General features: G+C 44.5%; 1 protein-coding gene across 16 annotated transcripts in view; it reads right to left on the reverse strand.

Annotated features, from left to right (window-relative positions):
• The window catches only part of KLHL13 (kelch like family member 13), a 296,890-nt gene that overhangs the window by 77,134 nt on the left and 194,327 nt on the right, over positions 1–25,429 (reverse strand). For 15 of the 16 annotated variants that reach the window (XM_056809598.1, XM_056809589.1, XM_056809599.1 and 12 more), the window contains one exon: positions 8,470–8,541. The exons of the other annotated variant lie outside the window; for it this stretch is intronic. In XM_056809598.1, the coding sequence (XP_056665576.1) occupies positions 8,470–8,519 (50 nt within the window). In that variant the 5' untranslated portion in view covers positions 8,520–8,541. The remainder of the gene's footprint in view (positions 1–8,469; positions 8,542–25,429) is intronic. 16 annotated transcript variants of the gene reach the window in all.

Genomic DNA, 25,429 nt, shown 5'->3' on the forward strand with positions numbered 1-25,429 from the left:
TAAATCAAACAAAAAGAGAAAGAGTAAACGCAGCTCTAAGTTCTTTCTTTTCAGGCTTCAGCCAAGTAGAATGAAGTTGAACAAAAGTCACAAATAATCCAAAAGGGTAGAGAGAGGAGGAGAAGGAAGAAGGGAGAGAAGAGATGAGGGAGAGGAGGGGGGGGAGGAAGGGAACACACTGTGAGTGCTAAAAGGAAGGCTCAATTCAACAGGTAAAAGAATGTATTCCCTCCAGGAGAAGTTAGTTCTAGTCTTTTTCCTGAAAGGTTGCAAGAAAAACAGTCCACTTTGGTCTTTTGAACAATAAGTTCAAAAGACCAAAGTGGACTTAAGAATCTACATACCTGTACTGTGCCATGGCAGCTAGGTGGCGCAACGGACATGGTACTGGGCAGAGATTAAGGAAAACTCACCTTTGTAAACTTGAAACTGATCTTGGACACTTAACCAGCTGTGTGACCCCTGGACAAGTCCCTTAACCCTGTTTGACTCAGTTCCCTCATCTGTGAAATGATCAGGGGAAGTAAATGGCAAACCACTCCAGGGTTTTTGCCAAAAGAAACTCAAATGGGGTCTTGGAGATAAGAACATGACTGAAAAATGACTGAACAATGGCTATAGTGTGCCCCCAAATCCAGGATTACTTCCAAATGTACAATGGAAATTATTATCTCCAACCTCGAAGAGCAAACAAGGAAAAGTCTAAGCCAAGATGGTTCATTCAGGCTCTTCCCCATGGAAGGTGGCATCAAATCATACCTCAGCATTTCCATTGCTCTACAACTACTAAAATGATTACTGATTACTATTTGGGCAGCTCATTTCAAAGATGCCATTTTCATAAAGGAAACATACCAGCTAAAGAGCGTGCTTCCTTCCAAGGGCACGTTTTCCATCCTCGTTGTGGGGCCACCTGTCAAGCATGAATTTTGGCTTCCCTAAAGCAGTGTGCCTCAAACCAGGGTTGGCCACCGTTTCAAGGCTAGGCTTCCAATATATTGCTATGGTGGCTGGAGCAAAGATATTTGCCTTGGAACCAGTTGAGCTGTTTTGGACCTGGAATGCCGATATCAGTGTCTTTGGGGAAGGTATCCTGGGGGATAGAATTTCTCATTGGAGACTAACTTGGCCTTTCAAGATCCTCGTCTGACCACTGAGTACATGGGAGGCATGTTCTCTGCTCTAGGTCTGGTAGGAGGTCCTTCAGAATCAGAGATAGCCTCAGCCCTGACTCCTGCCCTCTAGAAGCTTCTAATGTGAGCAAAAGTCTCCCTGGTGGGCAGGAAAGGGAGGGTTGGGTTATAGCAAACCTGACCTCTGGCACCTTCTTGCTCTAAGGGGACTGGGTATTTCCCAAGAGGCACACACTTCCTTCCTAATCTGTGCTTTGGTTCTTCTAGCCCTGCTTTACCTCAGAATCCTGCACTCTCCAAGGCCCAAGAGGACAGTGGAGCCTGGAGGGCTGGGGGAAAGTTTCTAAAAAGGGCAAATGAGCAGCCAATCCAGAAGGCACATGGTTCTCAAGATGGCAAGCAAGACTTCACTTTCCCACTCTGGACACATGCCTAACAGAAGCCACAGGACCAACAGGCTCAAACTCATCTCTGGTCAACTACAGAAGATGTCGAAAGACAAGGGCAATCCAGGTACCTGAGGAACACCAGGGACAGGAATGAGCAGGGAAGACCAAGAGGGAAAAATCATTCTCTTCTCTTTTCTCATCCCACAAACTCTCTGCTGAGTGATAGGCATAAAGATCCTCTGGAGAATTCAATTTGGAGGCTGGGAGGCAAAAAGGGGGTTTTCAAATCCAATTAAATATAATAGATGGCAAGGCCCTGGCTGCTAAGTGGGTTTCCTGAGGATTGGGAGGAGAGGTTTTTAGCATTACTAAAGCATTTTTGCAATCAATAGGCACCAGTTTAGAAAATTACAATACATGAGAGGAAGCAAAAGAGTGTCTAGAGGAGACAGAGAAAGAAAGGGCAAAGTTGACATTTCTCCTTACTCAAAGATTCTGAAATATGCTGCTGCTTAACAAAATTCCTTATCAAAGACTTCAGGTCCAATAGAGTTCAATGTGTATAGCTCGGAATTCTCTTTGGGGACATCTTTGATCCCATGTTGAGTAGCAGAGCATTTGAGGTTACCAAAGAAACCATCTCAATCAAATACAACTGGCACAACTTCCTTTAGGTGGCTCTTCCACCCCTAAGTCTCTGACTTGTCCAGACCATGGTCTCTGCATTCCAGCTCCTACTAAGGGACCTCTCAGTTCCAAACAACTTTGATCCAACATATAAGACAAATAGAAATACCCTTAAGTCAAAGCCCAGAGAAGGGAACAGAGAACTGAGATAGGTTCCATGCTTGTCACTTTGGAAACGGTGCAGAGAACTCCTAGTCCTATAGGAGACTGAGGAGGGTCCTCATTCTCAGTACCTTGTTCCACAGTCTTCTCCAGTGCAGAGGACAGGACCTGCAAATCACCTTCAAACCCCGCTGATTTTCTCAGATCCCTGGTCTGCTGAGCAGGTTCAACCTAGCTTGTGTGTTAAATAGAGTCTTAAAATAACTCTAATTAGAAACACCTATCCATGCGCAAAGAAAACTCTGTGTTAGTGCTCTTCCTCCAAGCAGCAATTAGCTTTCCCCTTTTCCTCTAGGCTACTGACAAGATCACCAGCTACTACCAGACCAAAGGATAAAAGAAACTTTATAGTTTCCACAAAACCTACAATATAGTCCTTCGTAATTTTTCAATCTTCTTTTTAATTTATCTTCAGATGATATGAAAGACAGTCGCAATTGCAGTGTTGGAGAAGCAACTTTCTTGAGGGCAGAGACTATTTTATCCTTATCCTAGAATCCTAGCACCCTCACAGTGTAGGGGTCCAGGAGGTGCTTCACAAAAGTAGACTCAATTGACTACTTGTTCTTAAACTCTATGTCCATGAATCCCAACAGAGCATTTGGGCCAATGCTGCCATCTCCCTTAAACCTCCCCAAAATGCTATGCGGTGTTTGTTCTATTACGGTCAATTAAATTTCAGTCTGCTGGGAGAGTTTTGTACCAGTCCTGATGATCACATGCACACTCTTGAGAATTGCAAAACCAGAATAAGCAATCGATGCCTCCAGTGGTGACTCAGTGATCCTGAGAGATACTTAGTCAAATGCTAGAACTAAACTCAAATGATTTTTAAAAAACAAGCAGCTCATACATATGGAGAAGACATCAGACACCAAGAAAACCAACCAAGGGTATGTTCCAATCAAGCCTAGTATTTAAAAGGTACTGAAGATCTCAAACTTTCCTTCATCTGATAAGACAGTGCACCCCAGTTGTCTAAAGATATGGCATCTGGCAACTTAAAGCCTGTGGAATGTTGTCAGACTTCAGCATCTGGGGGAGAAAGAGCCCCTGGCAAGAGAGCAGCTAAAAATAGAAAGAACAGGCACCCAGAGGCAAGGAGCCAAAGTTCACTCACACCTTACAAACTGTGATTGGCTGGTTCCCAGAAGGGAGGAACAGGCACCTTCCTAAGGGGGCAATGATGGGAAGACTGATACATGCACAAAAGAAAGAAGTAGAAATGGAAACAGAAGAAAGAAAAAAAGGGCAGAGAACAGTAGAAAGAGAATGTCAAAGAGCAAAGACTCACCTGGGGGGCCAAAGAGACCAGGAGAATAGGTTGGGGTTTTGACCAAGGCCCTTGGGAATGATGCCAGACATTGATACTAACAATGAAAAGAAGGTCAGACACTGTAGAAGCCCGGGACCCAGAGAAGAGAAGGCCAGTCCCCAGGAGCTCAGAGAGCCTGAAGGCCCTAACCCAATGATGGCAAACTGCCCCCACCTTACCTCCCAAATGGAATGCCATGCTGCCCACCCTCCAGAGACTGTGTACTGTGCTACCCCACATGCTGGGTATACCCCACTCCCCCCATATCCCACACAGTGGAGGGAGAAAGCTCTCCCACTGGGGTTGCTAGGGTGAAGAGAGAAATGTCCTCAGCAAGTGTAGAAAGGGGGAGGGGAGTGGGCCAGCAGTTCATTCCCCTCCCACTCTGCCACTTGTGAGCTGCCCAAAGGGGCAAGGGATGTGAAAAAAATATCCTCGGGCATGATAGAGAGGGGGAGGGGAGCAGCTCCACCAGAGCCCTTCTGCCTTTCTAGTAATGAACTGGGGGTGGGGGGAGTGACCACAGAGATCATGCTGCACGCCATCTTTGGCACACGTGCCATAGGCTTACTATCACTGCCCTAATCCTTTTGGCTAATTCAATTCTGATCAGATTCTCTTCTGAGAAATCATACAGGGAAAAGAGAAAAGCAAACAGCACCACTACAGCCAAGTCCACCAGGGAGCAATAGGCTCAGGGAGACTGATACTGGGGGAGTGGGATGCCAGGATCAGAAGAGACACATTTTCAAGAGGCAGCTGGGTGGCTCAGTGGACAGAGAACCAAGCTCAGAGACAGGAGGTCCTAGGTTTAAATCTGGCCTCAGCCACTTCCTAAGCTATGTGAGCCTGGGCAAGTCACTTCACCCCCATTGCCTAGCCTTTACCATTCTTCTGCCTTTAAACCAATACACAGTATTGGGTTGTTTTTTTTTTAAGAGGCAACTGGTGGCACCACAAAGCACTGGGCCTGAAAGCAGGACAACCTCCTAAGTTCTATCTGTGTGACCCTGAATGAGTCACTTACTTTCTGTCTGCCCTAATCTCCTATTAGTTGTAAAATAAGGATAAGAATAGCACCTACCTCTCAGGGGAGATCAAATGAGTTGTCTGTAAAGCACTTTGAAAACCTTAAAACTCTATATAAATGCTAACTACAATGCCCATTATTCATGAATAATAAATTCTAGCATCTTACCTCTTTGAAAATATAATACACTGTCTATTGATTACAAAAAGTAAGTTAGGAGGCAGCTGAGTGGCTCAGTGGATTGAGAACTAGAGATGGAAGTCCTGGGTGGCAATCTGACCTCAGATACCTTCCAGTTGTATGACCCTGGGCAAATCATTTTAGCAGTCTTCCACCTTAGAATTCATACTTAATATTGATTCTCAGATGGAGGTAAGGATTTAAAAACAAAACAGCGGGCAAGCTGATAGACATGCAAGGACTCAAGTATTTTCTCTCCTTTTATTTGAGCAGTGGACTTAACATAACTACCCTTTTCCCAAAAGAGAAGAGGAGAAAATTTCCCTCCCTTCCTTCTTCAAAGATGGGGGGGGGGGGCTATGGGTGTGGAACATTGCACACGCTGTGGAAGTGCAGGGATATTGTCATTAGTTTGGCTGAACTGCATTTTTCCTTTCTTCTTTGCTGCAGGGGAGGGGAAGGCTATATTTGGAATGTTGGTGATGCAAATTAAAAGACACAAAGGAATTAGGAAGCATTTATATAGCACATCCTATGTGTCAAGCACTGTGCTAATAAGACAGAAATGAACATCTTTTCCAAAGAGAAAGCTCATTTCAGAGGCAGAGACCCAGAGACCCAGAGGCCCCAAGCCCTCCACTGCTCAATACTTACAGAGCTCACTCTGGCAAAGCACACGGGATCCCTGAAAATGTTTGCATGCTGCCAGGGAGTACACATTCAGGTACCCACAAAGCAGAAAGCAGACATGGGCCCCTGAGACAGGCTGACACCAAACACTAAAGATATATACACACTTGGGGGGCAGCCCCAAAGGATAGGACAAAGCTCACTGGGCCTTAAGTGAGGGTGCCCAGATCTGAGAAGCTGGACTCTGCTACTGAGCAGTCATGTGACCCTGGCAAGGCATTTTGTCCCATCTCTACAAGGGGAACAGTAGCCAGACCAGTGGCTTCACTGGGCCACGAGGTGGAGAGGAGTCTGGAAACTGGCAAATGCTGTAGCAATGTAGGCTACGTGTGGTACCAAGTCGTTAGCCACACATTAGATATTAGTTTATCCAAAATTACCAACCCTAACCCTAAAAGGCACGAGGACGTGAGTCCCTGGCAGACAAGGTGAGATGAAGACCAAAGAAGTAGGTACAATCTGGTACAGTGGGCACAGACACAGAAAGTGAGGAGGTAAGGAAGGGCAGGGGTACAAGGCCTCCTACTTGGTGTGAACAATAAAGGGAAGAGATTATAATATTAGCTAACATTCATCCAGTACTTACTCTGTATAAAAAACTTGACAAGTACCATCTCACTTGATCCTTACGACAACCCTGGGAAATAGGTGCTATCATTATCCCCACTTTACAGATGAGGAAAGTGAGGCAAACAGGAGATTAAGGGATTTGTCCGGGGTCATACTGCTAGGATCTGAGGCCATATTTGAACTCAGATATTCCTGACTTCAGGCCTGACCCTCTGGCCACATATCACCTAGGTTGTAGATAGGCAAAATGAAGTGGTGGAGAATAGGTCCTCCAGTGAGGAAGAAGTGCGTTCAAGGAACCCTGCCTCTGAGGTATCCAGGCAACCTGACCCTAGGTCTATCCCTTAACTATCCAGAGCCTCCAGGAAACTCCCCAGGACTCAACTGTCAGAGTTTGCAGGTAGGCCTCTGGACTGGTAGGGAGAGTTTCTTCCCAAGAATGCTGAGTCAAGCTACAGGTGGCTCTGAATGATCTGGAACTCTGCATGGTGAGCTGGGGTGAGGGCGCACAGGCAGCTGCCCTAGCTGAAGCATTCCAGGGACCATGGTGAGGGGTGATGTCAACCCTACAGAGCTCTGGGATGAAATAACGATTGTATAAAACTCCCCTGGGCTCTGAGCCGTGTGTATTTATTTTCCTCCTCCAGGTATCCAAACACAACAAATCAGAGTTTGCCTACTGCTGCTAGGCAAACAGCTCTAGATAAACTCATCTTAACAGGCATCTTCTAGCCCGAGATCTTCCCTTCTGATTCACTGTCCCAGTCTGAGCCAAGTAAGGATAAACAGGAGTCCACAAGCTTACATACCAGGAACAAGTCTATCAGCGTTCACTTGGTTTTTGTAATTACTGCAAGGCCTGACCTCCCAAATGCCACTGAGAGGCATACGGACAGCCCCCCTGATCTGGCCTGTGCTTCCTTCAGGCTCACATCTGGTAACTCTTTCTTTGGGTGCTTGGCTCGAGGTCTCCCGCACAGGGCTGGAATTAAAGGGCCTCCATTTATAATCCCACCAATAATTCACAGTGATTGGTTGAGAGGGCACATCAGCACACTTTGCCAGTATGCCTTCAGGCACCCCACGAGCATCAGCTAGTCTTATTGGATCACTAGCATATCACCAAGTGGGATCCAGGTCACCTGGACAACCCAGCATGACAACGGTATCCCCCAGAGGCAGGGCATTGGAGCTGTGTTCAGCATCAGAAACAATGGAACTCAATGACCCAATGGTCAGTAAAGGAGAAAACGTAAATTGCTTAGGAAAGAAGTCCGTGTGTGGAAAGGTGGAAAGCAATCCGGCAGAGATGAGGTGCAGCCCAACCCCTTACACCATATTCCACGATACCTTTTAAATGGATGTGTGCCCTTCGTGTGAAAGTCAGCCTATGAAAAAGAGAGCAGACAAAGACCGCAGCTTTCAGGAGACAACGCATTCGCAATCCAACAAGAGATAGAGGCCAGTACAGAGGAGAAAAAAGATATCTGGGATCACAGAACCCTGAGGAGCTTTTGCACAAAGTAATACATTGAGAAGAAAGGCAGTGAAAGGGAAGGAAATTGTCATATCAAATCCAAGGCTTTTCACAGGGGCTTCCTTGGTTGGTTTTTTGACTTACACACAAGAACAGTCCTGCTTTATAGAAAACTTCACTGAAATGTCTCTTCTGGGGTAGGGAATGCCAATAGCTAAATGGCCTTGGATAGATATGGGACCTTGTCAGTGTGGCCCTTCTCCCTATTCCTTCAGATTGCAGCCCAGTGATATGCTCCCCTCGGATGCCCTTCTTGCCTATGTCCTATCAGTAATTGTCCAGAAGCCTGCCTGCCCACCCACCCAATGTCCTGGAGGCCTTGTACTCTTTCCTAGGGGCCAGAGCAAGGCTCAGGCTGGCCATTCAGCTCTTGTTTTTGTTACCTGATAGAACTAGCACAATGAGAAACAAAGCTCTGTGCTCCACTGGCAGAGCCTTCTGAAACCTCTGAAGCCCCCTGGTCACCCACATGCCATGAGGAAGGGGCCTCTGGGGACCTGAAAGGAGTCAGCATTTGTTAACTGACCAAACTGCTCTGAGAATGAGACACTTGGTTCATCCCGATTGGGACTTCAAAGCACAATTCTGTCCCTTCATGTTAGTCCAATCTCCTACATAGTGATGTACTTGTATCCTTTATTCAGTTGAATCATATCGGCAAATCTTTATGGAACCCCTCCTATTTGGAGGCTCTAGGTGCGAAAGACTGTGCCTGGCACATAAGTCCTTAATAAATCTTTTCTCTAATCCCTAAAATAACTCTTTCATAAACATACCGGTCAGTGATTACTGCTAGCAGCTCCCCTCTGTGGATTGTATGATCCATCACCTCACGCCGGGCAAATGCCCTGTAAGAAAAGAAAGAAAAACTTTCACAACTTAAAAGGTCACATCATTACCTTACAATCTTATTTACATGATATGTAATGAAAAAGCAAAATTCTTCTTGTGCAACCTGTCATCTTAAAAAAATGAATTAAAAAACCTCGACAACACAAGTTCAAAGGCCAAACTAACACATTCACTGAGGGTCCCCTGGCCGCCACACCCCATCTCCAAACTCCACAGCTTTGCACACACCTAGGAGGCACACCTCCTCACTGCCACCTCTTCATATCCTTAGCTTCCTTCAAGGCTTTGCTCACATGCCAGATCTTAAGAAATACACTTTCGGGTCTCCTTTACATACTAGTGGGTTTTTCCCTTCTCTTTGAACTACCATTCACATACTTAGCTGTCTGCTGGTTCAATCATCAGAAAGTCAGTCCCCTGAGGGCAGCCAGTATTTTAGATTTGTCTTTGCCCAGCACAGTGCCTTACAAGTTACTGGCACTTTAAACAAATGTCTCTTGGAATTAAAGTGACTAAAATGAACACATCCTTTGGCCAAAAGATCCCACCACTAGGGACGTGCCCCGAATAGGTCAATGACCAAAGGAGAGGATCCATATCTCCCAAAATGCTTATATTTGTACTTTTGAGTGGCAGCAAAGAGCTGAAAACAAAGCAGCTACTTAGTGATCAAGGAATGGGTAAAACAGTTGTGATACATGAATATAACAGAATAACTGTTACCATAAAAATGGTGGATGGGATAAATGCAGAAAAGCACTAAAAGACTTTTATTAACTGGTGCAAGGAAAGGATGTAACTTCAATAGGGAAAAAAGAAAAGAAAAGCAACATCACCAAAGCTGAATCTTTCAAAATTATAATTGTGATGCCTGGCCCCAGAGATGAGCTGTGTGAAGGCAGATCAGCCTGTTTCACTGCACAGGTGAAAGGATTGGATAATAATAATGTTGGACATTTTTTGCTACGTTGATTTGTTTTGCTGAAATGGTTTTTCCCCTCTTATATGAGACTTCGATGAAAAGAGCCTCTGTCTCAACACACCAAGATTCACATGAATGTCAGGAAAATCACTGTCTCAATTAGAACTTAATCATGGCTTACCCTTGGAAAGATTCTACTTTGCTCTCCAAGCTGAAGATACTGAAATGGCTTCTGGGGGAAATGACTCACAGTGTCCACATCATTTCATTCTAAAACTACTTTTCTCAGGTTCTTCCTAAATAGCCTGTTCTTTGTTTGGTAAGTCCTTACTTTCTGTCTAAGAATCAATACTGTGTACTGGTTCTAAGGCAAAAGAGCAGTAAGGGCTAGGCAATGCTAGTAAGTGACCTGCCCAGGGTCACACAGCTAGGAAGTGTCTGAGGCCACATTTGAACCCAAGACCTTCCATCTCTAGGCCACCTAACCACCTAGCTGCCCCTGTAAACTGTCTATTCACCTTAAGCATCTATATACTATAACAGACACTGGCTAAACTAGAAAAAGTTGTTTGTGCTTTCAGACTGGTTTTTTTCAGAGTGCTCTCCCACACTTGCCTGGGCCAACCAGATTTTATCTTTTATAATTATCAGAGTTGTAATACTCTCAATTTTTTCTCCCCAATCAGGATCCCATTTGACAAGAGCTCAGAGGTCATCTAGTCCATCCAAGATATGACCAAGAATCCTATCTATGGCCCTCCCTCAATAAAGGGGCCACCCAATTTTTGCCTGAGATCAGCAGCCCCTTCAAGAAGTAGCCCAAAGACAATTTGGAACTATGCCCAAAGGGCGCTAAAAGACTGTCTGCCCTTTGATCCAGCCATAGCACTGCTGGGTTTGTACCCCAAAGAGATAATAAGGAAAAAGACTTGTACAAGAATATTCATAGCTGCGCTCTTTGTGGTGGAAAACGAGGGGATGCCCTTCAATTGGGGAATGGCTGAACAAATTGTGGTATATGTTAGTGATGGAATACTATTGAGCTCAGAGGAGTAATAAAGTGGAGGAATTCCATGGGGACTGGAACAACCTCCAGGAAGTGATGCAGAGCGAGAGGAGCAGAACCAGGAGAACATTGTACACAGAGACGGATACACTGTGGTACAACCGAATGTCATGGACTTCTCCATTAGTAGCAATGCACTGATCCAGAACAATTTGGAGGGATTTATGAGAAAGAACACGATCCACATGCAGAGGAAAAATTGTGGGAGCAGAAACACAGAAGAAAAACAACTGCTTGAATATATGGGTTGAAGGGATATGATTGGGGACGTAGACTCTAAATGAACATCCTAGTGCAAAAATCAACAACATGGAAATAGGTTTTGATCAAGGACACATGTAAAACCCAGTGGAATCACGTGTCAGCTATGGGAAAGTGTGGGGGCAGGGAAAGAGGGAAAGAATATGATTCTTGTAACCAAGGAAAAATGTTCTAAATTGACTAATTAAATAAAATTTTCACAAAAAACATAGCCCAAAGAATGTTTTCTGTATGACTCCAAACATGGAAAAGTTGTAACTTCAACCTAACCCCAGCCCGCCCAGCTGGGGCCCTGGCACCAAGGCATTATGCACATGTCCAGTATGTGATTAAATTAATAGAAAGCCAGAAGTGAAGAGTTCTAACAGCCCAGCCAGTCTGAGCCCTTCTTTCCACAAAAGGGAAACATGAGCCCCATAAAATGGAAAATATCTGACCAAGGTCACCCAGAAATACATGGGAGGGAGAGACTGGAGGCCCAGTTGTCTTGCAACTGCTAGATCTGACTTTATTCCATTCCACCAATGCTGGGGTCAGCACCAGCCCTCACCCCAACCCATCACACTTCACACCCAGACAAAAGATGGACAAATGATCTGAGGAAAAAAACCTTGAGTGAGACAAAAGAAGGAAAAGGATTCGTTCACTCTTGAAAATCAAATAATTTTGAAAAGTCATCTGGGAATGAAAGTCACCAGAAAATGCTTGTCAGCTCAACTGCCCAGTACATGGTAATCACCTTAATAAGACGGAGAAGAGTCCAACAAAGGAGATATGCAAGCTATCTGAAAAGCAAAACGCAATGGCACCTTAGAAATACCAAACTACTCTTGACAAATCCAGGGGCTATGCACCTGTGTGCTCAGCAACTTACAAAGTGCGCAGCTCTCCAAGACTCTCCCATGGGAGCATTTCATTATCTAAGCACAAAGCTGCTCAAATCCTAAAGTACCCTGTTTGCAAATCAATTCACAACCAAGGGCCAGATCTCTCCAGAGCTAAAGAGGGCAACAGGGTCAAGGGTAAAACACAAAAGGGACTCAATTCACTAGGTAAATTCAACAGGGTACTCTATAGGAAGAGGCCAATGGTCAATTTTAAAATGTACCCTCCCCTCAAAAAAAAGTTTCCATCAATAGCACAGTGACCTCCATTGGGAAAAATCCTTTTCTAGTAGGGTGGAAGGACACGCATGCTAATTTCATCCTGGAGGAAACAAGTATAGACATTTGGACACAGAGAGATAAAGAACCGAAGGCACTCTGAACCTTGAAGTATTTCTTAAATAAATGCTGCCTCTTAGTATCCTTCCTCTCCATGTGGTATCACCATTTGAATAATTGGAAAACATAAGCAGGAAAGAGAGATTCCAAAGTAAGCTCTACACAGTGGCATCTTTTTTTCCTCAATCGACAAGACTTATCAGTAGCTTATATGTATGGATAACACACACACACACACACACACACACACACACACACACACACACACAAAATGTGGTAAGTATGTAAAGTACTTCACCTACATTTCATCTTAAGCCCAAAAATCTTTTTGAATTTAAATAGGATCAGGGGCTGGATCCAAGATTCAATTTTGTTGTTGTTCTTATTCATTCATTCAGTCCAATTCTTCATAACCCCATGGACTATGACCCACAAGGCCCTTCTTTTCTTTATTATCTCTTGAAGTCTGGCCAAGCTCATGTTCATTGCTTCCATGACACTATTTATCCATCTCATCCTCTACTTTCCCCTCCTTCTTTTGCCTTCAATCTCCCAACATCAGGATCTTTTCCAATGAGTCCTGTTTCCTCATTACATGGCCAAAATATTTAAGCTTCAACTTCAGTATTTGCCCTTCCAATGAATAGTGTAAAATAATTTCTATAAGTATTGACTGATTTCAGCTCCTTGCTGTCCAAAGGAATCTCCAAAGTCTTCTCTAGCACCACAATTCAAAAGCATTAATTCAGGAGTGCTTGGCTTTCTTTAGCACAGAAAATTCCAGGTGTGGAAACTCCCTCTCTCAATGCAGGTTGGCACCTTCTCTGCAATGTCTCATCTTAAGAAAGATGCCCAGAACCCCATTTTACCAGGGTCACACAGCCTGAGGCAGAAGCCTTGCTAGAGACCTCGAATGCCCTCCCCTTCATCCCTCTGCCTCCTAGAATGACTCTTCTCTTTCAAGGTGCAGCTCCAACATCCCCTTGCATGAGAAGCCTTTCCTGATTCCCCCAAACTCTAGTGCCTGCACACCCACCCACCCAAAGGCCTTCATATATAACTAACTACCTTGTATTGGATATGTATTTACGCTGTCTCACTTCATACTTAAACCTAGACATACATGTTGTTGTTGCCTCAAGCACTAGAATATAAGCTTCTTGGGAGGAGAGCTAGTTCTGTACTTGTATCTCTAGGGCTTAGCATAGGACTTGGCACAGAGCAGGCACATGATAAATACTTGCTGATGGGTTGCTAGAAATAGGGAAGTTATAAAGAAGGGAGGCTTTGGAGAGCAAGAAGGAATGAACAAGTTTGCTCTGGGGAATGTCAGCACCCTTTGCCACCTCCCCAACACTGTTTCTTGTGGCTCTTCTGAATGGGTGATTTGCTCATTAGCCAGCTAAGTGACGTGCTACTACTGTATTTTCAACCAGAAGCAACGGATCGCTTTGACAGTAGCCATTTTGGAATCAGCTGTTTGTACCCCAGTCAACTGAGAGAACAAAAGTCCAAATCAATGTCACGGGAGAAGAAAAGATCAAGGTGAGGAGGTGCAAGAGATTATGGCAGCTCCAAACCAACCAGCTAAAAAAAGCAACCTGCACACTCCCCCCAAACTGAGCGATCAACAGAATGAAAGGAATTGACTTTTCTTGAGGCAGTTAAACCGATGAAAAGCAGTTGCCTTGTTGAGGAGGCTTAAAAACCTCAGAAACCTCCTCGGCTAGCAAAAAGAATCCCTTGGCCAAAAGGCAGAGGAATATCAATTGCAGGAGGCATGGAAATGGGAATGTTTATCTCTGGTGATGGTTAGTAAGTCTAGAAACAAAAAACAAGTATACCAAATCTTTCCCAAAAAATAACACTGGGGGGCAGCTAGGTGGCTCAGTGGATAGAGAGCCAGGCCTGGAGGCAAGAGGTCCTGGGTTCAAATACTTTCCAGTTGTGTGACCCTGAGCAGGTCACTTTCCCCCATTGTCTATAGTCTTTACCACTCTTCTGCCTAGAAACTGAAAAAAAAAACTTCATATCAGTTCTAAGACAGAAGGTAAAGGTTTTTTAAATTAACAATAATACTGGATTATGGAAGATTAAGAAATGGTATTATTACTACAAAAAAATAGCAAAAGCAGTTGAAGTTGAGAGAGAAACAGAGAGACAGAAACAGAGAGAGAGACAAAGAGGGAGAGAATATACAATGAACCTGCAAAGAAACACAACCAAGCCAGAGTCTCCGCAAGCCTATTTGGAGGGGAAAGTAGGAGGTTGGAGAAGAGATGTGGATGGAATAGATATTCCTGGGCTTATTCTCCAGTGGCACCTCCATCCACACACACACAGAGACCTCTGTCACCCTCAATACCTACCTATCTATTCCACTATGAGGAAGCAGAAGCAAGGGCCCTTGGAAGCTGGTCCTGACCAAACTACATGCAGAAATAAATGCTAGAAGTACACTGGTAAAGGCCTAGAGGGCCTGACTTTCCAGATCTCTCTGAGAAGATGATTATAAAACGATGGAAAAGTTGAATTTTTCTTTTTACCTCTTACACCACCACCCCCAAAGGAAAATAATTCAAAGCAATAACCACTGAGCAATAGGTCTACCTTGTCATCTCTATAAAATGATAGGGATGGTCTTGGCCAACTGAGAATATTCTCCTTGCCAGACAAAGGATCATAGCACAGGGAGTATGGCCAATGGCCAGTTGTTTCCCTTTCATTTCCTCATCTCATAGCCTTCTTGTGAGGAACAAATGAGCTCACACATGTAAAGTGTTCTGGCAAGCCTTAGAGCCCTAGAGAAGTGGCAGCGTAGTATTTGCTATTATTTTTACCATCTCCCCACTGTCTGCCCAGACCCCATCTTCCCAGGCCTAGAACTCGCTGAGAAGTGTAGAAAATCTGAGATCCTACTACAGCTATTGTGTGTGCTGGTTACAAAACAGCCTTTAGCCCTATGGAACAAAGAAAGGCTTCAAGTCCCTCCTCCAATGGGATGGCTCCTTGTTTGTGACATGTGACAAGAATGAAAGCGTTTATTTATGCCAGATGTGACCATGGAGTTAATTTGGTTCAGTGATCCCCTCAGAGTCACCACCAAGCAAAGCAGACAATGGAGAGATCACTGAGGTCAGGGAAAAGCCTATACAAAGGCCAAGACAAAGAAGGATTCCCTGTGGATTGGGTTCCACTTCTCAGACGCCCCTGTACTGACTCCCAAAGCTCCCAAACACCAGGAGAGGCAATCTAGAGCAGGGCTCAGAACCATTTCGATGTTATAAGGGCTCCTGGTCAAGTTTGGACACCAAACAATATTTTCAAATACAGAAAATAAAAAAGAGGATTATGAAACAATCATGGAGACATACAGTCATCCAAACAGATTTTTAAACAAGTCCACAGATCCCCACTTAAGAACCCTGACCCAGAAGAATCAACTTAACCATTCACACTGGATAAAAAATGTGGCTTGTACTTGTACTTAAGGTGACAGAAAGAGAGAGAAGGTGTCTGGAAATTCACTGAAATGTGAAGAGTTCCCAACTAAGCAAGCTTAATTAGCTGGACCGATATTCAATTTAAGTTTACAAAAGTCATATTTAATATAAAGAAGAAAGACAAGGAAAAACGCATGTTGTTCCAATTAGGAACTAGTTTCGATCAGTATTATGCAGCTAACGGGCCACACTGAGGCTTGAGGGGGAAGAGAGATAGAGAAAAGCCCCATCTGGCCAACTCATCACTGCTTTCAATGACTCCAATCTGGTCAGTGCCAGGAACACCTACTGGCTCATCATCACTCTTCAGCTAATGCTAAATGGCAGTTCCACAAGCTCAGAAAAAATCTAAACAAAGGAGATGGGAAGATGCCATGGCAGGTATAAGGAGGCACAAACATATGACTATATGCCACTAATAAGTGGCAAAGCTAGGCCAGAATGAGGACAAAAAGGTCATTCCTCAAGGCCACTACCTATCTCTCAGCCTACACACACACCACAACCACAACCACAAAAATCCACTGAAATCTAGACACAGTCAGCAACCACTTATTGCTTTGAGTAAAAGGCCACTATAAAGTTTGTTGAAAGTCTAGCATCATTTGGGAGAGCAAGAGAGAAAGCATATTTTCAAGCGATTCAAAAGGTAACGTTTATACTTAAAATATTCCTTCTTTCCGATTTCAATTCGGTGGAGCTCAAGGATGGTGAAAGTAGCTCCTAATGTCCTGGATGGGGCCAAGTCCACGGGTACCACCCAAGGGATTGAGGTAGTCACTATACTATCAAGATCTGAGAGAACCAAAGCTCAGGCAGTAGAAGATTAGAAACAGAAGTGTACAGCAATGAGGCCTGGCCTCACTGGAAAGAGCTTCTCGGCAGGTACTCTACCTTTTCATCTGCCCAGGGAAGGACAATGTATCTTCTACTTTGGGTCTGTGGATTCAGAATTAGGATTGCACACTCTAACACCCCTGTGGCCCTCTTATTCTGCCTCTAACTCCCTATCACCCTCTTACCCTGACTCTCATCACACTTCAGAGTAATAAACCCTTCAAAGTAGTAAGATGCTAGAAAACCCCAACCCCAGAAGAGAACAAAGGCCCAAATGAAGGCAGGTTAGCCTTGCTGCGTTTGATTTATCACCTACAAAGCCAGGAGCTGGCCTCTGATTTGCAGGTATTCCACAAGTACCAGGGGCATCACCACCTCTTTCATAACAATGCCATTCAACCAGCTACCACCCTCCTCAAATTCACTCAAGCACAAGTCTCCTTCTCACGTAATCCTTCTTTCTCCGTTTCTGCCCCAGATTTTACAGGTATGTCTAATGCTGTTGGTCCCTCCTAAAACTTTCCTCCTTCCCTTGGCTTCTGGGACACTGACTACCCTAGGGCAAACAGGGGCCATTGGCCATGAGTCAGAGGAAGGTGGGTTTGAATATATGAAAAAATTTCCTAATAACATCAGCTGTCCAGAAATGGAATGGGCTGTATCTGCAGATAGTGAACTTGCTGTTGTTTGAAGCCTTCCATCAAAAGCTTCTTAGAAAATGGCTAAGAGAAAAGACACCAGGCTGGCCCAGGCTTCAGCCTCAGATTAAAACAGGATTGGGAAATATTTAACAAAATATTTAACAAAATATTTAACAAAAAATACAAAAGAACAGAAATAATGTGAAGATGTGGTTTTCTAAGTCTATAAGCACCTTTAGGATCCTTACCCACAATTTAGTGACCCTGTTTCTATTAGAGTTGGTCACCACTGCCCTAAAGAATAGTCATGAACGTGCTGGGAGGAGGTGCCAAAAATGCCTGAGAGGCTCCTTCCTCCACTGGGATTTTATCTAACTCTATTCACTGCTCCAATTTTCTCTGGCTGCCTCTGGTGCTACTCCTCCTCAGGAGATCCAGGGGAAAGCCATCTTCCCCCCCCCCAGGCTCACCCTCATCAAGAATTCCTCAGCCTGGCCTCCTCCAATCCTTCTGTCTCTTCTAAAAGAGACAATAACTTCATCTAGGTATATTTCTGTTGACCAAATGCAATTTCAGATATGGAAACTGAGGCCTATAGGTGAAATGACCTCCCCAAGGTCATGCCACTAATAAGTGGCAGAGCTAGGATTTGAACCCTAATATAAAAACCAAAGATTTGTTACTATAGACAAAAATTAAATTTGGACCCTAGGATATGATAGTCACATTTGAGAATGCATATGAAGCCTTTACTCAATTCTTTTAAAAATCACTTAAGTATTTATCTATTGTATACAAGGCCCTGAGGATACACAATCTGAAAGACAGTTCCAGCCCCAAAGAGCCATTCATCTACTGTTGGGGGGGATGGGAGGGTGCTGAAAAGGGAAGGTACCCAAGTCAGAGTGACACACAGCAAAACAGAACAGGTCAAAGGGAGAATGAAGACAAGGGGCATGATGAAAACATGAGCTAAGAAAATCAGACAAACGGAGCCCAGACTTCTGAGCCACCATCATGCCTCACCCCTCTTCCTGCACTCAGCCCCCTTCCATTGCTGTCCATCACCTGTCAGTCCCATTTGGGCAGCATAAAGGGCTATTTCACCCGGCTTCCTCTCCACACTCCCCCCAACCTCCTGCAAGCACAGCCATGCCTTGTACCTTGTCATTACCAATGGCAATTAGTTCATCTCCAAAACCCCAAACTCTGAAATGTCCCACATAATTTTCTGTATCTCTCTCTCTTACACATGCACGAGCACGCACACACCTACTCAATCTGATTTAGGGTTCCAATGCAGGTCCTAGTTCCTCCCTTACCTTGTAATTTCCCCATCCCACCCCTTGATGGGCTCTAGGGGCCTGGCCAAAATGCCCTACTTGCTGTTCCCCACACACCACAGCCCATCCACCTTGTGTTGAGCCTTTGCAGAGGCTGACTCCCTGCCTCAATGCCTAAAATGCTCTCCCTCCCCACTTCTGTCTATGGAACCCCTAGCTCCACTGAGAGCTTAGCTGAAGTGCCCTCTCCTACACCCAATGGGCAGTAAGCTTTCTTCTGGCCAAAATTATTGCATGCTTCACTGCACAGCCTTTGTATTTATGTTTCTGTCTATATGCCATTCCTCACCCGGCTTCCAACTGGTAGGATATAAGCTCAGTGAGGCCAAGGTCTCCTTCTATTACTGTCCTTGCAGGGCCAACACCTTACACACACTGCTTGGCTCAATGTTGGCGAGAGGTGAATTGCTCAAATCAGGGCAATCTCGCACCCACCTCCACTGCCTGCTCTAACCAATGAGCTAACGGAACAATCCAGTGAAATGTTCACAGACCTCGCTGTACTAGACCCTTCAGGAGGATTAGTGAGTAATGACTACTCTCATCACCACGTGTCCTGTCCCTTTAATGGTTGGCTTGGGTGAGCCTTTATCCTCCCCCTTCTCTACCTCCCATCATCCCCCCAAATCCTTAAACAAAGGCATCTCCAAGCACAAAGTCAGAACTCAGAGTCATCGACTCTTTGCTTAGCATATAGAAGAAGTTTGTCCACTGCTTGGGGTAGCCCCTTTGCCCCAAATCTATCACACACCAGTCACATGAACTTTCTTCCTCTGCAATCAGAAACATTTGCCTTTAAGATGCCAATAACTTGATCTCTTCTGTGGAGGGTCAGACAGAGATATAAAACCTATCTAGCATCCTCCTGAGCTGCAAGTATTTTCAAGTACAGTATTACAACCATTCCCAAGACCAGGAGAGCAGAATGGTATGAAAAGAAAAGAATTAATTAGCCTGAGAAATAATTAACATTAATTAACATCACTGCTTGACAGCTAAGCTATGAGAGGATAGAACTCCAGAGTAGGGCCTAAGCAGGAAGGAAAGAAACTAGGAATTGAAACAGAAGAGGATGCTGGTCCAAGGAGGCCTGGGAGGCCAGAGAAGAATTAGAAAAATAGCCTTTTTGACAAGGGCCTGAGGAAAAGCTTACAGAGAGAGAGAATATGCAAAAAGGGCAAATGAAGTACCTAGGTCAGACCAACTCCTATGTCCAAAAAATCAGAACTGACTGGGAGGATGTCTCTGCCTAGGGTAGTGATGGCAAACCTTTTAGAGATGGAGTGCCAGATCATCCCCACCCCCAAACCACATGCTGTACCCCTCCCCTCCACTGAGTGCCAGGTGTATCCTATCCCTACTTTATCTCACATAGGGAAGGAAGAAACTCCTCCCATTGGGCTGCTGGCTGGAGGGGAGGTTGATGAGAGAAATGGTCTCAGTGAGTGTAAAGAAGGGGAGGGGAGTGGCCCAAGGGCTCTGCTCCCCTCCAGCTCTGCCACCTGTGAGCCGCCCACCTTACCCCCTGTTCACTCCCATTGGGCTGTTGGGCAGAGGGGTGGGGGATGTGGAAAAAAAAGTCATCAGGCATGGTGGAAAGAGAGAGGAAGCAACTCTGCCCAAGGCCCTCTTCCTTTCTAGTAATGAGCTCTGGTGGGGGGGGGGGGATTGCCCACAGGGAGCGCTCTGTGCCATAGGTTTGCCATCACTGGCCTAGGGAATGGGATTGGGAGGGGCAGCTCAGCACATCCAACTTGGTACTGCATGCTGGCACATTAGAGAGGGGTTAATGTTCCTTAAGGGTATCTCCAAATACTCAAATTAGTTTAAGTGACTGACTAGGAGGTTACGGGTTAGACTGCTACAAATGAGGCCCACTAGCAAAGCCAGTAATAGAATGGAGGAGGGGAAGGATAAGTGGAGTACTATGATTTATTCCTTGGGCCTTTGAAAAAGAACAAATTTCCCTACGTTCACATCCCTGAGCTCTCAGTTCCCTTGAGAGTTGATTGCGGAAATGTCCAAGAGCTGAGATCTGCCAAAAAGCATGAAGCACAAATGTTAAAGAGGAGCCTTTTTATTACCTACTTGGTTTCTCACCTCATGCTCACCAAGGAAAATTGCTTCTCTGCTGTATCCCCAGACCCTACAACTAAACAAATAAGCCTGTATACAGGGATGAAGGACCTAAATCAAATCAAGTGAAATCCCTAGTCACAAAGATTCCTTTAATCCATTTATCCACAGAGCATCTTCTTGCCTGACATTATCTTACTAGGAATGGCATAAGAAAGGCCTCCCACACACGAGTAAGGGCCACTATTACTAACTTTTCAAACTTTAATCTTAAGCTCTGGTAGAAAATGATGCCCTGATTGGCAAATCCAGTTTTACAACTTTACTTTGGAAAACTAACTGAAGATAGAAGGAAGACAGAAAGAGATGACAGCGGACCCTTTGCTGGCACTGACTGGCAATTCTACTACATATATGCAGTTATGGGTCACAGTTCCAGGATGGAAAGGAGTGCTGGGGCTCAGTCACAAAGGAGCAGGGGCCCTCATCACAGCTCTGAGGCAAGAAGGGTGCTGGTGCTTGAAGCTGCAGGGGCCCAGGGGTCCTTCCTGAGTAAAGACCAGAGTGGAGAGCAGGAGAACAGTGACCATACCTCTCCCAGGATCACACCACCCTGGAAGCACTGAAAACTTGCAAACTCCCAGGACTAGCTCTAAAAACAGCACCAAGAAAAATCTTGAAGCTTGGAACAGAGCCTCCCCACCCCAAGGTGAGAAGAGTCCAACTTTAATCCAAAGTACAAAGTCGAAACTAGGCTGGAAAAAAGTAACTTGAGCACAAAAATCTACTTACATTGGCAGGGAAGATCACAAAAATCTCCAGAGAAGATAACAATGTGAAAACAGCTACCAAAAAAGCCTCAAAGAAAAATGCAATTTGGGGCCAAAGCCAACAAGAAATCTTAAAAATTAAAGTAGTAAGAGTGGTAGGGAAATGATCCAAGCCATTTCCAAAAGTCTTATGATGGAAAAAAATGCTAAAAATCTGGCTAATATGAAAATGTGCTTTGTATTCTTTCACATGTATAACTGATATAATATTGCATGCATTCTCAGTGTGTAGAGGAGAAGATGGAAGAGAGGGAAAGAATCTGGAGCTCACACTTTAAAAAGAAAAGAATGTTCAAATAAAGAATACATTTTTAAAAAATTAAAAAAGGGAGTATATCAGACTCAAAATGGTACCACTTGAAGGGGCAATAGAGATCACACAGTATTACCTTCTTTTCATAAAGGGGAAACTGAGGCCCAGGGCAGGAAAAGTGACTATCCCAAGGTCATACTGCAAATCAACAGCAAAAGCAAGGCCAGAAACAAGACCTGTTTGCCTCTTGAGCTTGAAGCATTTCACCACACTGCCTTGAGACATGGGAAAATGAACTGGCACCAATTACCACTGGCACCAATTAAATCACAGATTCTTCAGGGAAAGATATGCCGATCGGTAGAGACGGCCTAGAGTAGTAGATAAGAGCACTGAATTTCTACTTGGGAAAATAAGAGCTCAAATATTGCCTCTGATTGTAGCTCGGATGCTAGGCATTTACTCAACTTCACCATGGTTCAGGCACCTCCCTCAGCTTATCTCCTGACCCCAGCCAGGCTATCTATCTGTCCTGGTGAGTTTATTCGGCTAAAGTAATCAATCCCAGGGCTTTTGGTTGCTTGCCATGTATTTATCTAGCACTATCACAACAAGTCAACATCAGGTGAACACAAGGCCTTCTAAATATTGGGGTGGGGGTGGAGATACTGCACCAAAGCTTGCTTTCCTCTTCCTGTTTACTCTCGGCAAGAGCTGTCAGAGCCGCTTTCCTTTTTCTCCTCCCTGGCCGGGCACAGTTCCCACGTAATTTCCCAATTTAGCCTGAACTGTTCTAAAGGAAGAACCCCCCCATAAACTTGTAAAAGAACGTCCTCCTGTGAATACTGGCTTTCCTCATGCAGAGTAGGAGCCCCAGCAAGGCCTTCTCTCAGCTCCGAGGGGCAGCTGGCACTTCCTGGTTACCTCTCCTCAGTCTATCCTCAGGCTCACTGAGGATGGCATAATGATGGCTATACCCTCTCTACCCATCCCCACCCCCTCTGTCACATCCCCAGTCTAAGTTCAGCTTCTTTAATGTCAGCAAAGCCCAAGAAAATAAAGGGCGAGGCAATGAAGAGAAGTCACAAAGTGGCACAATTTATAGGATTGGTCTACAGTTAAAGACCCAATAACTGGAAGCTACCATACTCTATCCTGTGGCTTTTTTGTTTAACCCCTTACCTTCTGTCTTAGTTCAGAGGCAAAAGAACAGTAAGGGCTAAGCAGTGGGGGTTATGTGATTTTCCCAGGGTCACACAGCTAGGAAGTATCTGAGACATAATTTGAACCCAGGACCTCCCATCTCTAGACCTGGCTCTCAATCCACTGAGTCACCAAACTGTGCTGGAGCTACTGTAAGTGGGAGGCAACGGAGGTTAAGAAATTTGTCCAGCTGTCACATAGCTAGGAAGTGTCTGAGGCCAGATTAGAACATAGGACCTCCCAAACGTAGGCCTGACTCTCAATCCATTGAGCTGCCTAGCTGTCCCTCCTATATCTTTTTTACTTTGATCTAATTAAAAAGATTTGAATTTAAGTTGTTTTGGCACAAAGCAACATTTAAACAGACTAATTGTTACAAGTTTTTCAATATCTTCATGTGTAGCCACCATTATTAACCTTTAATTCCCTCAATCACTAAAATTTTTAAAATACACTCAAATGACTATCTGGAAACAAAAGTATTCCATGACTGTCAGACCTAATTTCTACAAATGTAACATGCTCCGTGCCAGGACACTCACTCCTGCCTTCTACTGTCTCCTGCCCTGGTTGTACAATGGGATTCTGCCAGATCTATGAGCTTATCAGTAGGGGACACTGCAGCATCCACCAATGAAGGTCACGGACCCCCTGGGGACCTTCTTTTCCCACAATATGTCGTTTCCCCCTTCTCACAAATCCAGCCCCAAAGCCTCTACCACGGCTTCACCCAATAGTCTGGAGGGAGGCCTGACTTTCACCTCGAGAAGACTAATATCACAGCACTGGAGCAATGCCTATTTGGGGGATTCCTTCAGGAGTAGCCCAGCCACTGTTCTGCTCACTGAGGCATCAGTGGGATTAAGTAGCGCAGGCTCCTTAAGGCACCAGGCAACTTTCCATTGCCCTTTGGGATCTAGCTCTGACTCTTCCAAGGCCATGATGCTCTTCATGATGCATGCACAGACGGCATCATGGGAAACCTCCTGGTATTAAGTGATCAGCTATCACAGTAGCAAGTCTGAGACCTCCTCCAAGGCCAGCAGCTGCCTGCCAATCTAGAGCGCCTGTCCTAGATGAATATGCTGATTAACTTCAGGGGTGATCCACCCAGCTACAAAGACAGCGTTTGTCTACTTTGGCTCATGTGCATGGTTGGATCCGTCACTTTTACATTACATGGCTTTCACTGAGGCTATTATTACATCATTATTATTAAACTTCTGAGCCTCAATTTCAGCACATACAAAAGAGGAATAACAGCTTTTGCACTCGCTCCCTCATGGGAAAGGGGAAAATGGGAGGGACGAGGAAGGCGTGTAGGCAACCTGAAACCTCTCCTTAAGCTCTGTGACAGGGCAGATGTGGCCAGTCACAGAAAATCACCAGTGAAAGGCTGCCAGATAAGAGAGCAGGCATATGGGTTAACACTTGTCGATGGCTTCTTGGCCATCTGATATCTAACAGAAGCACCATCTGTCATCTCGCCGTGCCCTTTGGAATCTTCGCCACTGTCATATCAAGATGAATCCCTGAGCGCCTCCATACCCGTCACTTTTTAATACCCCAGAATATTACCGATTGTCTCTGGAGGTTTGCTACCATGAAATTATCTAGACATGCTAAAAACCAGATGAACTTTGAAGGATTTATTCTTTATGCAGAACAGAAACTTGGCAGAGAAGCCCTGAAATCAGACAAACACTATGGGATTCCACCAAAATTCTGTGAGGTCACCCCCATTTTCTGCAAGGAGAAACACTCTCGTTAGGAAAAGAAGTACACCTGATTTAAAAGGAAATTTTTACCACCATATGGAAGAATGCTTCAAGTAACAAATCAGATTAATACAAATCAAAACAAATACGAAGGGTTTTTCTCTTATCTACAAACTGTCAAGAATAGGCAACAATGGGAAAAATCACTGCTGCAAGAGTTCTAGAACGACACACTGATACAGTGTGTATGCGGCCAAGAATTCACCAACAGTTCTGGAAAGGAGTTTGTTATTACGCCAAAATATTTAGAACAACAGCTTTTTGTAGCAGAGGAAGAACTGAAAACAAATTCAATGCCCATCAGTTGGAGAATGGAAAAATAAATTATGGTCAATGAACATAATGGAATATTACTGTGCCATAAGAAATTATACATGTATGTATAGAAACACATTCATAGGCATGGGTGTGGATGAAAAACCTGGAGATATATGGGAAGAGTAGTATAAAAAGATGCAAAGCAAACCAAGCAGAACCAAGATAAAAATCGATACAACAACTACAACAATGGGAAGAAGAACCCAAAATAAAGTTAACTGAATGCTGGGAAATTTGAAGGGCCAGGCTTGGTCACAAAGATGAGAAATAAGGCTACAACTCTCTCATTCTATTTTTCTTTTCTTTCTTTTTTGGCATTAGTGGTGGACAAGGAGTGTAGAGCCCAGGCAGACATATCTGCCACCAGACTCAATTGCTATGTTGGTTAGCTTGGCAGAATTCATTGGTTTTTCTCTTTTTTTGTTATACGAAATGAATCTCTGGAGAGGGGAGGGGAGGGATAGATTTGGGAATCAAGGTGATATAAAACCCAAATATAGCAATAATATTTTATGGGAATTCAGATTGTAGTTCCACTTAATCTGATCATGTCACCTAGGCTCAATAAACTCCAGTGGCTCCCAATTGCCTCTAATATCAAACACAAAACCCTTTGTTTGGCACTGACAG

This window comes from Monodelphis domestica, chromosome X, assembly GCF_027887165.1.
Source record: "Monodelphis domestica isolate mMonDom1 chromosome X, mMonDom1.pri, whole genome shotgun sequence".
Taxonomy (NCBI): Eukaryota; Metazoa; Chordata; class Mammalia; order Didelphimorphia; family Didelphidae; genus Monodelphis; species Monodelphis domestica.